Here is a 16,975-nt window from a genome sequence, read left to right on the forward strand (position 1 = left end):
AATCTACTTTTTTACGTGCTTTCAAATGAGGAAAATAAAGTTTGGAGCGCAAAGCACGTGAACGTAGATCTATGTTTGGACTGTTTTAGGGTTAAAATTAACTTAAGATTAGTATGGCAATAATACATAGTTCATATGGTCATTAGATGAGTTACAGTAAGTACAGGAGAATTGCATATTATATCAGGTAATGCTATGTGGTTTTCATAAGTCTAGTAGAGACTTATTATACTATTAAATTAGTTAATAAAGATTACAGTATTGCAATATAACAATTTAAAACAATTTACAATATGATGTATTACAGTTTTAGGTAAGTAATGAGTGCACACTATATGCATTTTATTGCTCTAGGGCTCTTTAAATGTCGAAGTATATTACATGTGGGTCAGGTGGGATGGGGTAGCCTGGCTGGCTACCAGTCCTACCACACCTAACTTCTTACAATGAACACTACTCATTTCTCACCCTACATTAAGACTACAAATATTTTGAGGTAAGTAATGAGTGTACTGTGTATGTATTTTACTTTTTATTATTTTTTTAATCCTTGTTCTATTGCTAACTTAATATATGTTAGTGTAAACTTATTATCTGACATTTATAAGTGGAAACAAGTGGCGTTCTGCTGTTTGGTGATGTCGGCTTTTCGGCAGTAGCCTGGAACCTAAACTTCCGTATAAGTGGGGCCCTACTATATAACCTTATTGCAACCCAAGAGCATGAATTTCAGTGATTGAATATATTAATTCATGAATTTAGAAAGCATTCTTATGGCGTACATGTATAACTCTTTCAAGGATCTCTTGCCATAAAGATTATTGAGGAAGGTGGCCTTTGATGCAGTCTTCACATTGTTGATAAAGGCTTATGCTTTGACAGATTTTTAACACTCACAGTATTCTTGTAGCTGAAAATTTATGGGTTGTGTATATAATATATTCATAAACTACATGAGGAATTTTTTTCTGTAGTTAGAAATAGATAACATTAAAAAATATTTAAAAGAGTGCATTACATAGGTGTACAATTCAGAGCATAGAAACTAAAAAATGTAGTTCAGAGCACTGAGAAAAGGTTGTTGAGGCAGTTTGGGCATGTAGATATGTTGGAAAGGGATTGATTGGTGATGAAGGTGTATAAAGCTTGGGTGGAAGGTATGAAGGGTCCTGGCCATCCCTGAAATGGTGGGAAGGAAGGGGTACATGAGGCTCTGAGTTTTAGGGGTTTGGGCATCAAGCAGGCTTGTGTGAGTGTGTTAGATAGGAGTGAATGGAGACAGGCTGGTTTTTAATGGATGTGCTGTTGGAGTGTGATCAATGTAACCTTTATTAAGCAATTCAGGGAACCTGGTTAGTTGGACTTAATCCTGAGTGTGGGAAGGCAGTGGGTGCACTCTGAAGGCGGGGTAGGGATGCTACACTTGGAGGGTAATCTGAGTGAGACGTCAGCATATTTCTGGAAGGATGGTGATTGAATGAGTGATGATGAATGTGTTTTCCTCTTTGTGTCATCCTGCCTTGGCAAGAGATATTGACTGAATTAAAAAAAAAAACGTATACATATAGGTAAATTGTATAATGGTTGTAATTTTTGCAGTCAGTCTTGTATATAATTTTAGGCAATATGATTTCACTTCTTGATTAGATTATATTGCAGTAGTTTGTGATTGATTTCAAATTGCTTTAAATGGTACATCATTAATATTTTAGTAATGTTTAAATATTGAGGTTTGCAGATATTTAAGTGGTGAAATTCCCTCCTCCCCCCCCCCCCAAAAAAAAAGTCAAATTAACAATGAACAATTTGGTTGGTATCCAGATCTATTGTGTGTGAATTTAAATTTCTTTACAGCACATATTTTAAAATATATTTGTTCTAATACATTGATTATATAAATAGTGAGCAAGAGGACCAAACAAAAGAGAGAGAAGACACATTGGAGCTTATCGATTCCATCATCACTCAGTCTCAGCTCATGTATTATGCTCAGCCACCCCCGGATCTTGCTGCCTTACCCCCAGATACAACTCTTACAACTAAGGGTGGCTACCTCAATGTCCAGAAGTAAGATAATTAGATTCCATGGCAAGTTTATAATATGTAGATTACATTATACTATTTGACAAAAAACAAACAGGCACCATATTGTGACCAGAACAATACACAAATAACCCGGACATAGGAGAGAGGAGTTTATGATGATGTTTCGGTCTGACTTGGACCATTTACAAGTCGCACTGTAAATGGTCCATGTTAGACCGAAACATTGTCATAAGCTTATCTGTCCTATGTGCGGATTATTTGTGTATACTGCTTGACAGTAAGTGACTGGCTTGTCACAATGCCCATTAGTTAAAATGCTTTAGTTTGTTTGCAGGTTATCAGATTTTAAATTCAGGTGTTTAATCTAGTGTTGCAATTAAATATTTATGTACCCTTTAATTTTCAGAAGCAGTAATCATCTGTAATTACTTTGATTCATTACATTTTTGGTAGTGTTATAGGAATGTGTTCTCATTTCAGAAAGTACATGGGTGTTATGAGCTCTTGGGAAAGGCAGTTCGTATTCATCGAAGGAGGAAACCTTATGGGTGTGATGAAAGGGGAGCCAGCTGGATCACTTCTTCTTGAGATAGATTCTTCAACACTTGTTCATGCCACGGACACAGATGATCGACGACATGTTTTTCAGGTGGCCAATAGCAAAAAGTAGGTAGATTAATGTTCATTATGGAAGGGATTTACCTGCTTTGATGTTTCTTTTTATTCTGATGCATCTATTATTTGATTTGAGAAATGTGTTTTTATGCTTTTAACAATTATTGTATTTCTGGTCTCCTTTTGTCAGTTTTCTAGTCTGTATTTCCTCCATAATATTTTTTCTTTTTTAATAACTTGATCTTTGACATTGAATTACATATTGAAGCTCTCCAGCCTAACAAGTTTGCATAAGTACACCTACCATCCGACTTACAACCGAGTTCGGTTCCGAGAAACTGGTCGTAAGTCGAAATGGTCATAAGTCGAACTTTACTACTGAATATCAGCAAAACATTTTTGTAATGACTTTATTTTATTATTTTATTTTGGTATTTCATGTTTTACTTTACTTTTTATGTTGTTAGTACTGTATTTTATACTGTAAGGTTTAGGATAAACACTGTGTACAACACAAATAGTTGTTTATTTCCCAGAAATTTGGCATAAAAAACATGGTCGTAAGTTGAGTGGTCGTAAGTCAAGCAGGTCGTAAGTCGGATGGTAGGTGTGTTTATAAATTGTTAGCAACTAGATCTCTCGGAAATATTTTGAAATTTATAAAGAATCACTAAGGATATTGTGAAATTACTTCATGATACTATACCTCCAACTCTGACATAAGACCATAAGTATTAAGGAGCACTGCAGGAGGCCTACTGACCCATGTTGGGTAGTTCCTCAAATTTTACCCTTGTCACTCATAATTTGGCTTACCTATTTTTAAAGCTATCCAAGTTTGGCAGATTGTTCCACTCATCTACAGCTTTGTTGCTACAAAAGTACTTTTCTTTTTTTTTTTTCAATAAATTGGCCATCTCCCACCGAGGCAGGGTGACCCAAAAAAAAAGAAAATACTTTCATCATCATTCAACACTTTCACCTCACTCATTCATAATCACTGTTTTTGCAGAGGTGTCCAGATACAACAGTTTAGAAGCACATATAAAGATATATAACATATCCCTCCAAACTGCCAATATCCTATACCCCTCCTTTAAAGTGCAGGCATTGTACTTCCCATTTCCAGTACTCGAGTCTGGCTATATAAAAAATAACTGGTTTCCCTGAATCCCTTCACTAAATATTACCCTACTCACAATCCAACAGCTCGTCAAGTCCCAGAAACCATTCATCTCCATTGCAAAGGTTAGTGGACGAGTTTGGGAGGGTGTGTGAGGGTAGAAAGTTGAAAGTGAACATAGATATGAGTAAGGCGATGATGGTATCAAATGATTTAGATAAAGAAAAATTGGATATCACATTGGAGAGAGGGAGTATGGAAGAAGTGAATGTTTTCAGATATTTGGGAGTTGACGTGTCAGCGGATGGGTTTATGAAAGATGAGATTAACGATAGAATTGATGAAGGAAAAAAGGTGAGTGGTGCATTGAGGTATATGTGGAGACAAAAAAACGTTACCTATGGAGGCAAAGAAGGGAATGTATGAAAGTATAGTGGTACCAACTCTCTTGTATGGGTTTGAAGCTTGGGTTGTAAATCCTGCAGCGAGGAGGCGGTTGGAGGCAGTGGAGATGTCCTGTCTAAGGGCAACGTGTGGTGTAAATATGCAGAAAATTCGGAGTGTGTAAATTAGGAGAAGGTGTGGAGTTAATAAAAGTATTAGTCAAAGGGCTGAAGAGGGGTTGTTGAGGTGGTTTGGTCATTTAGAGAGAATGGATCAAAGTAGAATGATATGGAGAGCATATAAATCTGTAGGGGAAGGAAGGTGGGGTAGGGGTTGTCCTCGAAAAGATTGGAGGGAGGGGGTAAAGGAGATTTTGTGGGCAAGGGGCTTGGACTTCCGGCAAGCGTGAGTGAGCGTGTTAGATAGGGGTGAATAGAGACGAATGGTTTTTGGGACCTGACGAGCTGTTGGAATGTGAGCAGTGTGAAGGAATTCAGGGAAACCGGTTATTTTTATATAGCCGGACTTGAGTACTGGAAATGGGAAGTACAATGCCTGCACTTTAAAGGAGGGGTATAGGATATTGGCAGTTTGGAGGAATATGTTATAATCTTTATATATGCTTCTAAACTGTTGTATCTGGGCGCCTCTGCAAAAACAATGATTATGTATGTGTGAGGTGAAAATGTTGATTGATGATGAAAGTTTTATCTTTTTGGGGATTTTCTTACCTTTTGGGTCATCCTGCCTCAGTGGGAGACGGCCGACTTGTTGAAAAAATTAAAATGAAATATATTATACATTTGGTTATTGGTTTGGTGCTTAACTTAATGATGATGCTTGTTTGAGTTCAACTAACTAGTTTCCCTGACTCCCTTCATAAATGTTATCTTGTTCATACTCCAACAGCACATCAGGTTACAAAAACCACTTGCCTTCACTTAGTGATCTGACACCTTCATACAAGCTTGCTGGATGTTTAAGCCCAAGCACTTAAATGGCCTTTACTCCACTCCCTATAAATAGTTGGAGCAGGTTTTTTTGTATACAGTAACTTTCTTAATTCAAAAGCTGGTATTGAAGAGTTTGCCGAGATTTTTCTCAAATACAAAATATATTTCTTATGTTTATTTTCATTAAACCTAATGCCAGTTTTATTTTTACTCTTAAGGAGTCTCACTTAATTCATTTTCTTTAACAGGGTCATCATTTTGGTTAGGTCTTTAAAAAATGCCACAGTATATATTTTTCATAATGGACTGCTCATAGGATGGGAGTGGGGCACGTTACACAACTATCACTTAACTTAATACTAACTGTATTTAAATATATTTATTTTTAACACTTCGGCCATTTCCCACCGAGGCAGGGTGACCCAAAAAGAAAGAAAAAGAAAGTATCATAAATAAATAAATTTTGCACTGAAATTATCCTCATGAGTATTATGACCATTAAAATAAATAAATTATTTATAAGCAGCAGAAAAATGCAGTACTCATGTTTTTTAGAATATGACTGTAAATCTTGATATTCAGTGTATGATGACTTCGTAGATCTGTGACGCTTCAAGCTCTGAATGATCGTGAGCGTGATGAATGGATGCTGACAATTCACAACCTGGCAAAAGATGGTGGTTACATCAAAGATGAGAAAGCTGCCCCAGCTTCCCTCTTCTCGGGTGTGGGACAATTTTTTGTAAGTGCTCAGTTAACATTAATATTTTGATCATAGATAGTCAGGAGAGTTTAAAAAGAAACTGTAGCTCAGGAACCAAGGATATGTGTTGACCAAATAAACATAGAAGGATGCTCTTTATGAAAGTAATGAATAGTATTTTTATGTAGAAATGACAATTTTTGTATAATTAAATTAATGCCTCCAACAGGCAGACAAGTTCCATGCTGCATCTGCTGCAATGGGTTCAGCTCCTTCTACTCCAACTATTGCTACATCATCTACAACAACATCATCAAGCTCATTGGCCACAGCAAGCAGTCCACACGAAGCACCCATCCCACCTGATACTCCTATAGTGTTTGATCTGCTCACATCACCTGAAGAAACTACCACGCTTAATCTTGAACGGTTAGTTTGAAAAATTTAGGCTGTGGTGATATTTGTTCTATGAACTAAAACATTTGTTTTGTTGCAGTAGAACTTTAGTCCTATGAAACATATGAGTTAACTATAGGAAGTTGACCACTCCTTATTTACCTTTAAATGAATAGAAACTTTATCATTGTTTTATTGCTCGAAAGATGCTACTGACTTAATAATTAATTCTTATGTAATGAATATGTAATTGCAGTGATGAGACTCAGAAAGACAATGCAAGTGAGGAAAAAGGGCATGATAACAGCGAAGGAAGCAATTTCTTCATTGTACGTTTCCTTGGCTCCATGGGTGTTAATGTGGACAAAGGTAAGTCTTCTTATAGAATTGCTCTTTTGAATTGCTCAGTTTTACAATCAGGAACAGTTTAATGTATGACAAGAGCACATCTAGGAAATACTTATGATTGATGTTCTACTAGTGGTCTGCATTTCTGATGCCTTACCGTGGAGCTTCCATCTGAGGAAGATGACAGAGAAACCTCCAGGCAGTTTTATTTAAGCATTGTGTTTTTAGCCTTTTCTATTCCCTTTTATGTTCTCAGGAAAATTTTCTAGTATTCTTTACAGTTTCTCATATCTGTGAAGCTGGTTCCTCATCAGTCATGCTTATCACCTTGTACTTTCCTTTTGTACATTTTCCTCATGATCCAATCATCGGTCATACTCTCCATATACCCAACTGGCCCATACTACAATTTTATTATTCACTGCCCTCCCACATCTTCCATACATTTTCCTATCTAACTTGCATTTCCTTTTTCATTGAATCTTTTTATTATTATGTATTACTGATAGAGGGTTTTTTCACTTAGGGTGGGAATATTAGTGAGCCCACCACATAAGATTCGGGTTCAGACTTGGCTATATTCCTCCTAGGTAGAGCAGCCTTCAATAGAGGTATAGACATACTATACTGGATGTACATCCTTCACCTCTCCTTCCCCATCTCTCCCTTCCATGGTTTATTGTTATTGGATACCATGTGCAACCTGTGGTGTCCACCTCATTAGTTATACAGTTATAATCTTAGGTTGATATATGTTCCTGAAATTAATCAGCTTATGTATTTATGGGGAAGTGCTCATCCCATTTTGATTATGCAGCACCTGAGGATTTGAGTTTGATTCAGGGAAGTATAACTTGATACTGGTGCCCTTGCTTCTTCCTCTTGTCAGGGGATTAACCCACTAATTTGATGTAAAGTGTAGGCAAGGGAGAGAGGTTATAAAATGTTTGGGAATATTTAACTTTGATGCCATATCCTCAAGTTTTGGGGGAATTTAAATGAAATTATAAGGTAAACTAACAAAATTATTAGCTTTGTTGCTTTTTTAGAAAATAGAATAAATAATTTCAAGCTCATGCCATATTTATGAAAATGTTTTCAAATCAGCATGTTAAAAATATATGATTTTTGATTGTGAGTAGCAATACAAAATATCCTGGATGATGCTTTGAAATTTGATGATGTATTCCATTTGTGCTCCTTTTGTTACTTTGTGTCAATGATGAGCAGTTTTTATTTCAACATTTTCATTGCACTTTTTCACATGATATTGATTTTTTATATCACCTTCCTTTCAGTTATTACTTTCATAGATGGTGAGTGATCTGATTTAGTTGTATTGTCTGCTTTAATGCGACCTGTACTTTAATTACTATTGAGCACCTTGTATTGCACTGACAAGTTCTTGTCAAAAAGTATTAAATTGAACCAGTTTTCATACTGTAATTTATATCCTAACGTACTTTATAAGTTGATGGTAGAAAACCCATTTTAAAAATTTGCAAATGTAGATTATTTTTATTTTTCATGGGATATCCCACACCTGTAGCTTGTTTGTATTGCACCTGGGGAATGGGAGGTATTCAGATTTGATCCAAGCAAGTGGAGCAGATCTCCAATTCCTTGAATCTAGAGCCCTGTGCTAGCATCAAGGTCTCCTTTAAAGGGTGTAAGGTAGACGAAAGTATTATCAAAGATGCAGATAGTTATCACCAGCCTAAGGTACGTGTTTCGACAGATTTGTAATACTGTAGTAGTAGAACAATTCATTTGAAAATGTAAAGTACGTACTTAGATATAAATACGGTTTAAAGTTGTTGCAAAATATTAGTTGTTATAATTTTTACAAAAGGTCATATTATTCACAGCATTTTGGGAAATCTAATGCTAATTACTATTAAAATGATAATTTTTGCTATTCGAAATAACTGTTCAATTGGTAATTGTATAAAAATATTTCCTTATTTGGAAATAAGTAATTTATTTTTGGATGACAGTTACAATGATAAGACTAACAATAATCATAACAAATAGGGCCATAATACTATGCTCCTTTAATAATACAGTTGGTGCTTTTATTTGTAAGCAATATTAGTTGTGATGTTTTCCAAGACACTATAAATTTTTATTAAGATTCATAACTTCAAGAGTAATTCTAAGATACATACCTCAGGCATAATTATTAGCAAGATGCTGTCCTTACAGAACTTCTGGAATATATTTGCAATTTTAAGGAGGATAGTGAATTTTGCATTTTATCTAAAGTATGAATACTTTTGTTGGAATAACTACTTCAGTCAAACCAATTTATTCTCAGTGGAAGGTATAAGTTATATTAGTAATGGTTGATACATGCAAATGCTTCCTAGCGGGGTGTTACCTGAAGTTTAGGCAGTGTTCATTTATTGTTTTTAATTAGTGAATATTGTGCAAGTTCTGACTTGCTCCTGGTAACCCACATCCTATTTTAGGACCCTTTATATGCACAAAGTTTGTTTGTGTTGAGTCATAAATGTGGCTTGTCAGAGTTATTTATTTTCTGTGTTGAACCAGTGAATTCTATTTGAGCCTTCTAGAAATAACTTGGATCATGGTTAGAATTGGTGTAGGGTATTGTAGATGTTCGAGTTTGTAGATGCAAGAGTGCACATGATAATATTTGAATGGCTTGAACATTTAGTATTAGAATTTAACAGAGGATGCTATATTTTGTTTGAAGTTGCTGTTGTTAGGGTCCTGATTGCCAATTCTTGCTTTTGTAATAATTGGCTTGATAGTTTATTGTTGAATTCCCCAAGATCACATGTGTTCAATATGATATTGGTGTATTAGCGAGTTGTATAGCATTAGTAGAGTAGAACTAAGCATGTAATAGCAAATCTTAAATGTATTTTACAGTTTTCTATGTCTTTCTAGTTAATATTAGCTATGGGAATTTGTTAAAATACTGTGTGTGAATCTGGAAATTTGGGTGTTATTAATACAGTGGACCCCCGCATAACGATTACCTCCGAATGTGACCAATTATGTAAGTGTATTTATGTAAGTGCGTTTGTATGTGTATGTTTGGGGGTCTGAAATGGACTAATCTACTTCACAATATTTCTTATGGGAACAAATTCGGTCAGTACTGGCACCTGAACATACTTCTGGAGTGAAAAAATATCGTTAACCGGGGGTCCACTGTACATTAAAATGTATTGTATTAGGTTTGATGAATTATTTTTTTAATATTATAGTTTTTTCTAACCCTTAACCCTTTGAGGGTTTCGGCTGTACTAGTACGGCTTATGACCCAGGGTTTTTGACGTACTAGTACGCCTAAATTCTAGCGCCCTCAAATGTAGTGGGAGAAAGCTGGTAGGCCTACATATGAAAGAATGGGTCTATGTGGTCAGTGTGCACAGTATAAAAAAAATCCTGCAGCACACAGTGCATAATGAGAAAAAAAAACTTTGATCGTTTTTTTGGAATAAAACAGCGACTTTGCACTGTATTTTTGTATGGTATTTATTGTTGTATTCTAGTTTTCTTGGTCTCATTTTATAGAATGGAAGACATAATACAGAAATTCAGATGATTTTGACTGGTTTTACAATAAAAAGTACATTGAAATTGAGCTCAAAGTAGCAGAAGTGTTCGATTTTTACCAAAGTTCAAAAGTAAACAAATCATGCCAAGCGTCCAATACACGTTAACTGGTGAGTCTAATATTCTTTCGCAAGTGCGCCAATATTATTTATACCATTTTTTACACTAATGTAGTAGTCTGCATAACAGTAAATCTTCTATTTTTTGTGAGAATAAAAATTCAAAGTGGAAAGCAAAAGAATATAAGAGGGGCCTTGAGATGTGACTAATGAACAGAGGAAATGTCATTTTAGTGCCAGGAATGTCTTTCTTGTTTATTCTGGACCCTATTCGGAAATTGGCATCTTTTGAAATTTGTGTGAAATTGGCAAAATTGCTAAATTCTGACCACTGTACTGAATAGTTGAAATTGATAAATGGGTGGTTTCTTGCACTCATTCGATGGAAAAAGTGGAGTTCTAGCGAAATATTCATGTTTTTTGCCGACTAGTTCAGTGGAATTGGCCGAAAATGGGGCTCAAAGTGGGCAAAATCGCCGATGCGTAAACATCGCCGAGACCGCTAACTTCGTGAGAGGATAATTCCGTAAGTTTTCCATCAAATTTCAAACTTTTGGTGCTATTATGATTGGGAAAAGATTCTCTATCTTTTCACAAGCGAAAATTATTTTTTTTTTTTTTTAAATTTGGCCGACCCTGAGAACGAGTCTTGGAGAGGGCCTGTCGACCCTCAAAGGGTTAAACTGTCCAAACGTAGATCTACTTTCACTCACGTAGCTCTCCGAACGTAGATTTACATTTTTTTTTTTTACGTTTGAAAGCATGTAAAATAAAATGTAGATCTACGTTCAGAGCACTGTGATAGTGAATGTAGATCTATGTTTGGACAGTTTAAGGGTTAATCTACATTTGTGAGAATAGGCTCTTAACTGATTTTATAATTTTTTTTTTTTTGAAGTTTTTGAGGATGGTGTACTGTAAAGTCAAGATGTTGCTATATACTATATGTGAACTGTCGGAGGTATGAGAGAGATTGCGTGAGAAAATAGCACAAAAACAACAGTTGACCCTTGAACAACATGGGTTTTTAACTGCACAGGTCACTTACATAAGGATTTTTTCAATAAATACATTTGAAAATTTTTTGGAGGTTTACGACCTAAAAATAAAGAAAAAGTTGGGTAGGTCATGAATACATAAAATACAGTGGAACCTTGATTTACGAGTTTAATCCGTTCCAGGAGCTAGCTCGTAACTCAGTTTACTCGTATATCAAATTAATTTTCCTCATTTAAATTAATTGAAAAGTCATTAATCCGTTCCTGAACTCTGGAGAGCCAAGAAAAAAATACTTGAATATGAGGCTATTATCAACTATACGGCTTATTTGTCTATCACAGTTCATCTAATATGACATAATAAACAATATAATTAATACAGAAACATGATATATACTCTAGAATTAATAAAATAGGCCATAATACAGTGGCAGAGGCAGCAGGGAATATGTCCGCCATTTCCTGTGTGTATATACTGAGAGTATCTTTCCGTGCTCTTATTGTAAGAGAAAACAGTATTTTTGAGGCTAACTGCAATAGATCACTATATTTCTAAGGAAAACACTGAAAATATTGTATATAAACACATAATGAATCATAATATACTACAGAATGTAAAGAAATAATAAACTGTTTATATAAAGTGTATACGTATGTACTTACACATTGAACATAACTGATACAATTTGTTTTGTTTAATCACTGAACATAACTGATACGGTATCTCCTGCGAGCCGCTTCTCTCTCAACCACGTCAGCAGCAACTTCTCCATCTTTTCATGGACAGAGGTTTGCAGCTTAGATGTTATGTAACGCCCTTGGCTGGCACTATAGCCTTTAATGAATCCTGCTGCTTTAGTATCGTACATATAGTAAATTATTATTATTATTATTATAATCAAGGGGAAGCGCTAAACCCGGAGGATTATACAGCGCCTGGTGGGGGGATATGGAAGGCATTCAGGCTTAATTCGGGGAACTGGAGCACAGACCCAATTCCCTAAATCAAGAGTCTCTCACCAACATCAAGGAACCTTCCTTGAGGGGTACATACAGTGGACCCCCGCATAACGATCACCTCCGAATGCGACCAATTATGTAAGTGTATTTATGTAAGTGCGTTTGTACGTGTATGTTTGGGGGTCTGAAATGGACTAATCTACTTCACAATATTCCTTATGGGAACAAATTCGGTCAGTACTGGCACCTGAACATACTTCTGGAGTGAAAAAATATCGTTAACCGGGGGTCCACTGTATAGTAAATGTACTGCGCTGGTATTGTCTGGCTAAATCCACAACTCGTGCACCTCCGTATGTTTATCTATGATTCCATGCGTTAATTCTATGGAAATCATCATCTTTTTCTTCTCAGCACTGTCCTTTTCACTTATTTTCTTAGGACCCATGGTTAGAAAAGCGAAATTTGGCGAAATGACTGTCAAAATTGTAAGCAAATCAGGAGAGAAATGCTTCGACAGCGATGTAAACATCAGCTGCGCCAACTAGCTGCAGGATTCTGAATTATTATTACGTACGTATTGTTCAATTCAATTCAATTCAAGTTTATTTTCTATAAGGGTTACAATGTGGGGTTTACAGGTTTTGGGTATTGTGTGGTTTACATGTTATAAAATACTAATTACAGAGGGGGCCACTAGGACACCTAGCATGGCTAGGCATTTCGGGCAGACTTAGATTAATTCTTAACATTAAATCCTTACAAATTATGGTATTAAGGCTAAGTGACTACATCATAATTTGTGAGTTTAGCAATGTGAATGCTTTTGTTTTGGCACAATACAAGGTGTGTCTATATTGGAGTATCATAGGCAAACTTATGACTAGTTAGGATTTATTATTTTAAGATTAGTATTTCTGTGTTTATAGTCAGTGGGTGAGTGAGTGTAATTGTGAACCACCAGGTGGTTATCATGTAGTTAGTTGTCGGGGTGGTACATTATTATTATTATTATTAATTTGGGAAACTGAAGCTCTATCATTGTTGTAAAATAATAATAATAATAATAATAATAATAATAATAATAATAATAATAATTATTATTATTGATAATTTAGGGAACTGAAGCTCTATTGTTATAATAATTATTGTTATTATATTAATTTAGGGAACAAGCTCTATCGTCATTGCAATTATAATAATTATTATTTATTATTATTGATAATTTAGAGAACTGAAGCTGTCATTATTATTATTATTATTATTAATTTAGGGAACAAGAGCATATATCCAATTCCCTAGATCAAGAGACCCTCACCAATGTCAAGGAACCTTGATGCTGGTAAGGGGCTCTTAATGAAGGGAACTGGATATGTGCTCAAGTTCTCTAAATTATTAATGATATTAATAATAATAATAATAAAAATAATAATAATAATTATAACAATAGAGCTTCAGTTCCCTAAATTATCACTTTCTAGTTGTAGCTACACTGAGAGTAAAAGGTAGATGGGATACAAGGAGAATAGAAGCATCAGGGAAGAGAGAGGTGAAGGTTTATAAACTAAAAGAGGAGGCAGTTAGGGTAAGATATAAACAGCTATTGGAGGATAGATGGGCTAATGAGAGCATAGGCAATGGGGTCGAAGAGGTATGGGGTAGGTTTAAAAATGTAGTGTTAGAGTGTTCAGCAGAAGTTTGTGGTTACAGGAAAGTGGGTGCGGGAGGGAAGAGGAGCGATTGGTGGAATGATGATGTAAAGAGAGTAGTAAGGGAGAAAAAGTTAGCATATGAGAAGTTTTTACAAAGTAGAAGTGATGCAAGGAGGGAAGAGTATATGGAGAAAAAGAGAGAGGTTAAGAGAGTGGTGAAGCAATGTAAAAAGAGAGCAAATGAGAGAGTGGGTGAGATGTTATCAACAAATTTTGTTGAAAATAAGAAAAAGTTTTGGAGTGAGATTAACAAGTTAAGAAAGCCTAGAGAACAAATGGATTTGTCAGTTAAAAATAGGAGAGGAGAGTTATTAAATGGAGAGTTAGAGGTATTGGGAAGATGGAGGGAATATTTTGAGGAATTGTTAAATGTTGATGAAGATAGGGAAGCTGTGATTTCGTGTATAGGGCAAGGAGGAATAACATCTTGTAGGAGTGAGGAAGAGCCAGTTGTGAGTGTGGGGGAAGTTCGTGAGGCAGTAGGTAAAATGAAAGGGGGTAAGGCAGCCGGGATTGATGGGATAAAGATAGAAATGTTAAAAGCAGGTGGGGATATAGTTTTGGAGTGGTTGGTGTAATTATTTAATAAATGTATGGAAGAGGGTAAGGTACCTAGGGATTGGCAGAGAGCATGCATAGTTCCTTTGTATAAAGGCAAAGGGGATAAAAGAGAGTGCAAAAATTATAGGGGGATAAGTCTGCTGAGTATACCTGGTAAAGTGTATGGTAGAGTTATTATTGAAAGAATTAAGAGTAAGACGGAGAATAGGATAGCAGATGAACAAGGAGGCTTTAGGAAAGGTAGGGGGTGTGTGGACCAGGTGTTTACAGTGAAACATATAAGTGAACAGTATTTAGATAAGGCTAAAGAGGTCTTTGTGGCATTTATGGATTTGGAAAAGGCGTATGACAGGGTGGATAGGGGGCAATGTGGCAGATGTTGCAAGTGTATGGTGTAGGAGAGGTTACTGAAAGCAGTGAAGAGTTTTTATGAAGATAGTGAGGCTCAAGTTAGAGTATGTAGGAAAGAGGGAAATTATTTCCCAGTAAAAGTAGGCCTTAGACAAGGATGTGTGATGTCACCGTGGTTGTTTAATATATTTATAGATGGGGTTGTAAGAGAAGTAAATGCGAGGGTCTTGACAAGAGGCGTGCAGTTAAAAGATAAAGAATCACACACAAAGTGGGAGTTGTCACAGCTGCTCTTTGCTGATGACACTGTGCTCTTGGGAGATTCTGAAGAGAAGTTGCAGAGATTGGTGGATGAATTTGGTAGGGTGTGCAAAAGAAGAAAATTAAAGGTGAATACAGGAAAGAGTAAGGTTATGAGGATAACAAAAAGATTAGGTGATGAAAGATTGAATATCAGATTGGAGGGAGAGAGTATGGAGGAGGTGAATGTATTCAGATATTTGGGAGTGGACGTGTCAGCGGATGGGTCTATGAAAGATGAGGTGAATCATAGAATTGATGAGGGAAAAAGAGTGAGTGGTGCACTTAGGAGTCTGTGGAGACAAAGAACTTTGTCCTTGGAGGCAAAGAGGGGAATGTATGAGAGTATAGTTTTACCAACGCTCTTATATGGGTGTGAAGCATGGGTGATGAATGTTGCAGCGAGGAGAAGGCTGGAGGCAGTGGAGATGTCATGTCTGAGGGCAATGTGTGGTGTGAATATAATGCAGAGAATTCGTAGTTTGGAAGTTAGGAGGAGGTGCGGGATTACCAAAACTGTTGTCCAGAGGGCTGAGGAAGGGTTGTTGAGGTGGTTCGGACATGTAGAGAGAATGGAGCGAAACAGAATGACTTCAAGAGTGTATCAGTCTGTAGCGGAAGGAAGGCGGGGTAGGGGTCGGCCTAGGAAAGGTTGGTGAGAGGGGGTAAAGGAGGTTTTGTGTGCGAGGGGCTTGGACTTCCAGCAGGTATGCATGAGCGTGTTTGATAGGAGTGAATGGAGACAAATGGTTTTTAATACTTGACGTGCTGTTGGAGTGTGAGCAAAGTAACATTTATGAAGGGGTTCAGGGAAACCGGCAGGCCGGACTTGAGTCCTGGAGATGGGAAGTACAGTGCCTGCACTCTGAAGGAGGGGTGTTAATGTTGCAGTTTAAAAACTGTAGTGTAAAGCACCCTTCTGGCAAGACAGTGATGGAGTGAATGATGGTGAAAGTTTTTCTTTTTCGGGCCACCCTGCCTTGGTGGGAATCGGCCAGTGTGATAATAAAAAAAAAAATAATAATTATAATAATAATAGAGCTTCAGTTCCCTAAATTAATAATAATAATACATTATTATAACAACGAGAGCTTCAGAACTAAGTCAACTCAGTGCAGTGTTTACCTCGCTGTGGCAGCAGTTCTCTCCTGATTTGCTTACATTTTTGACAGTCATTTGGCTTAATTTTGCTTTTCTAACCATGGGTCCTAAGAAAGTTAAGTGTAAAGGACAGTGCTGGTAAGAAAAAGAGAATGGTTTCCATGGAATTAAAGCATGAAATTATAGATAAACAAGAGAGGTGTCCAGGTTTTGGGTTGAGGGGAAAGTGGGGGGGAGCTGGCTCATAACTCAAATGTTGGCTCGTAACTCAGAGCAAAAAATCGACCGATTGACGGCTCGTATCTCAAAAAACTCGTATGTTGGGGCACTCGTAAGTCAAGGTTCCACTGTATATACTATATAGATTCTAGTCTAATTTATTATTTATTACCATAAAAAGTTAAAATTTATCAAATTTTACACACACAAACAATTACAGATCGTACATGTTCCATTCACAGTTGAGAGAAGTGTAAGCTAAAGTAAAGATGCAATACTATAATATAATAATTATTATTATAATCATAATTAAGCACTAAACCTGCAAGGGTCAATACTATAACCAAATAATAATAATAATAATAATAATAATAATAATAATAATAATAATTTTTTTTTAACATGGGCATTTCCCACTGAGGCAGGGTGACCCAAAAAGAAAAGTAAAAGGTAAAGAAGTAATAATATAATAATTATTATCATTATAATCATAACTAGGAGCTAAACCCACAAGGGTCAGTAATATAAAAATAGTACTATAATAATAATACTAAT

At 36.1% G+C, this 16,975-nt stretch overlaps 1 protein-coding gene across 2 annotated transcripts in view; it reads left to right on the top strand.

Annotated features, from left to right (window-relative positions):
• LOC128684543 (DCC-interacting protein 13-alpha) overlaps positions 1-16,975 on the top strand; it is a 66,088-nt gene that overhangs the window by 31,640 nt on the left and 17,473 nt on the right. The window contains exons 7-12 of one of the 2 annotated variants that reach the window (XM_053770795.2): positions 1,903-2,067; positions 2,527-2,712; positions 5,722-5,863; positions 6,054-6,253; positions 6,477-6,589; positions 7,867-7,884. In XM_053770795.2, coding sequence (XP_053626770.1) covers positions 1,903-2,067; positions 2,527-2,712; positions 5,722-5,863; positions 6,054-6,253; positions 6,477-6,589; positions 7,867-7,884 — 824 coding nt within the window. The remainder of the gene's footprint in view (positions 1-1,902; positions 2,068-2,526; positions 2,713-5,721; positions 5,864-6,053; positions 6,254-6,476; positions 6,590-7,866; positions 7,885-16,975) is intronic. The other variant, XM_053770796.2, reaches the window with a different exon arrangement.

The sequence above is a fragment of the Cherax quadricarinatus genome, chromosome 4 (genome assembly GCF_038502225.1).
Source record: "Cherax quadricarinatus isolate ZL_2023a chromosome 4, ASM3850222v1, whole genome shotgun sequence".
Lineage (NCBI taxonomy): Eukaryota > Metazoa > Arthropoda > Malacostraca > Decapoda > Parastacidae > Cherax > Cherax quadricarinatus.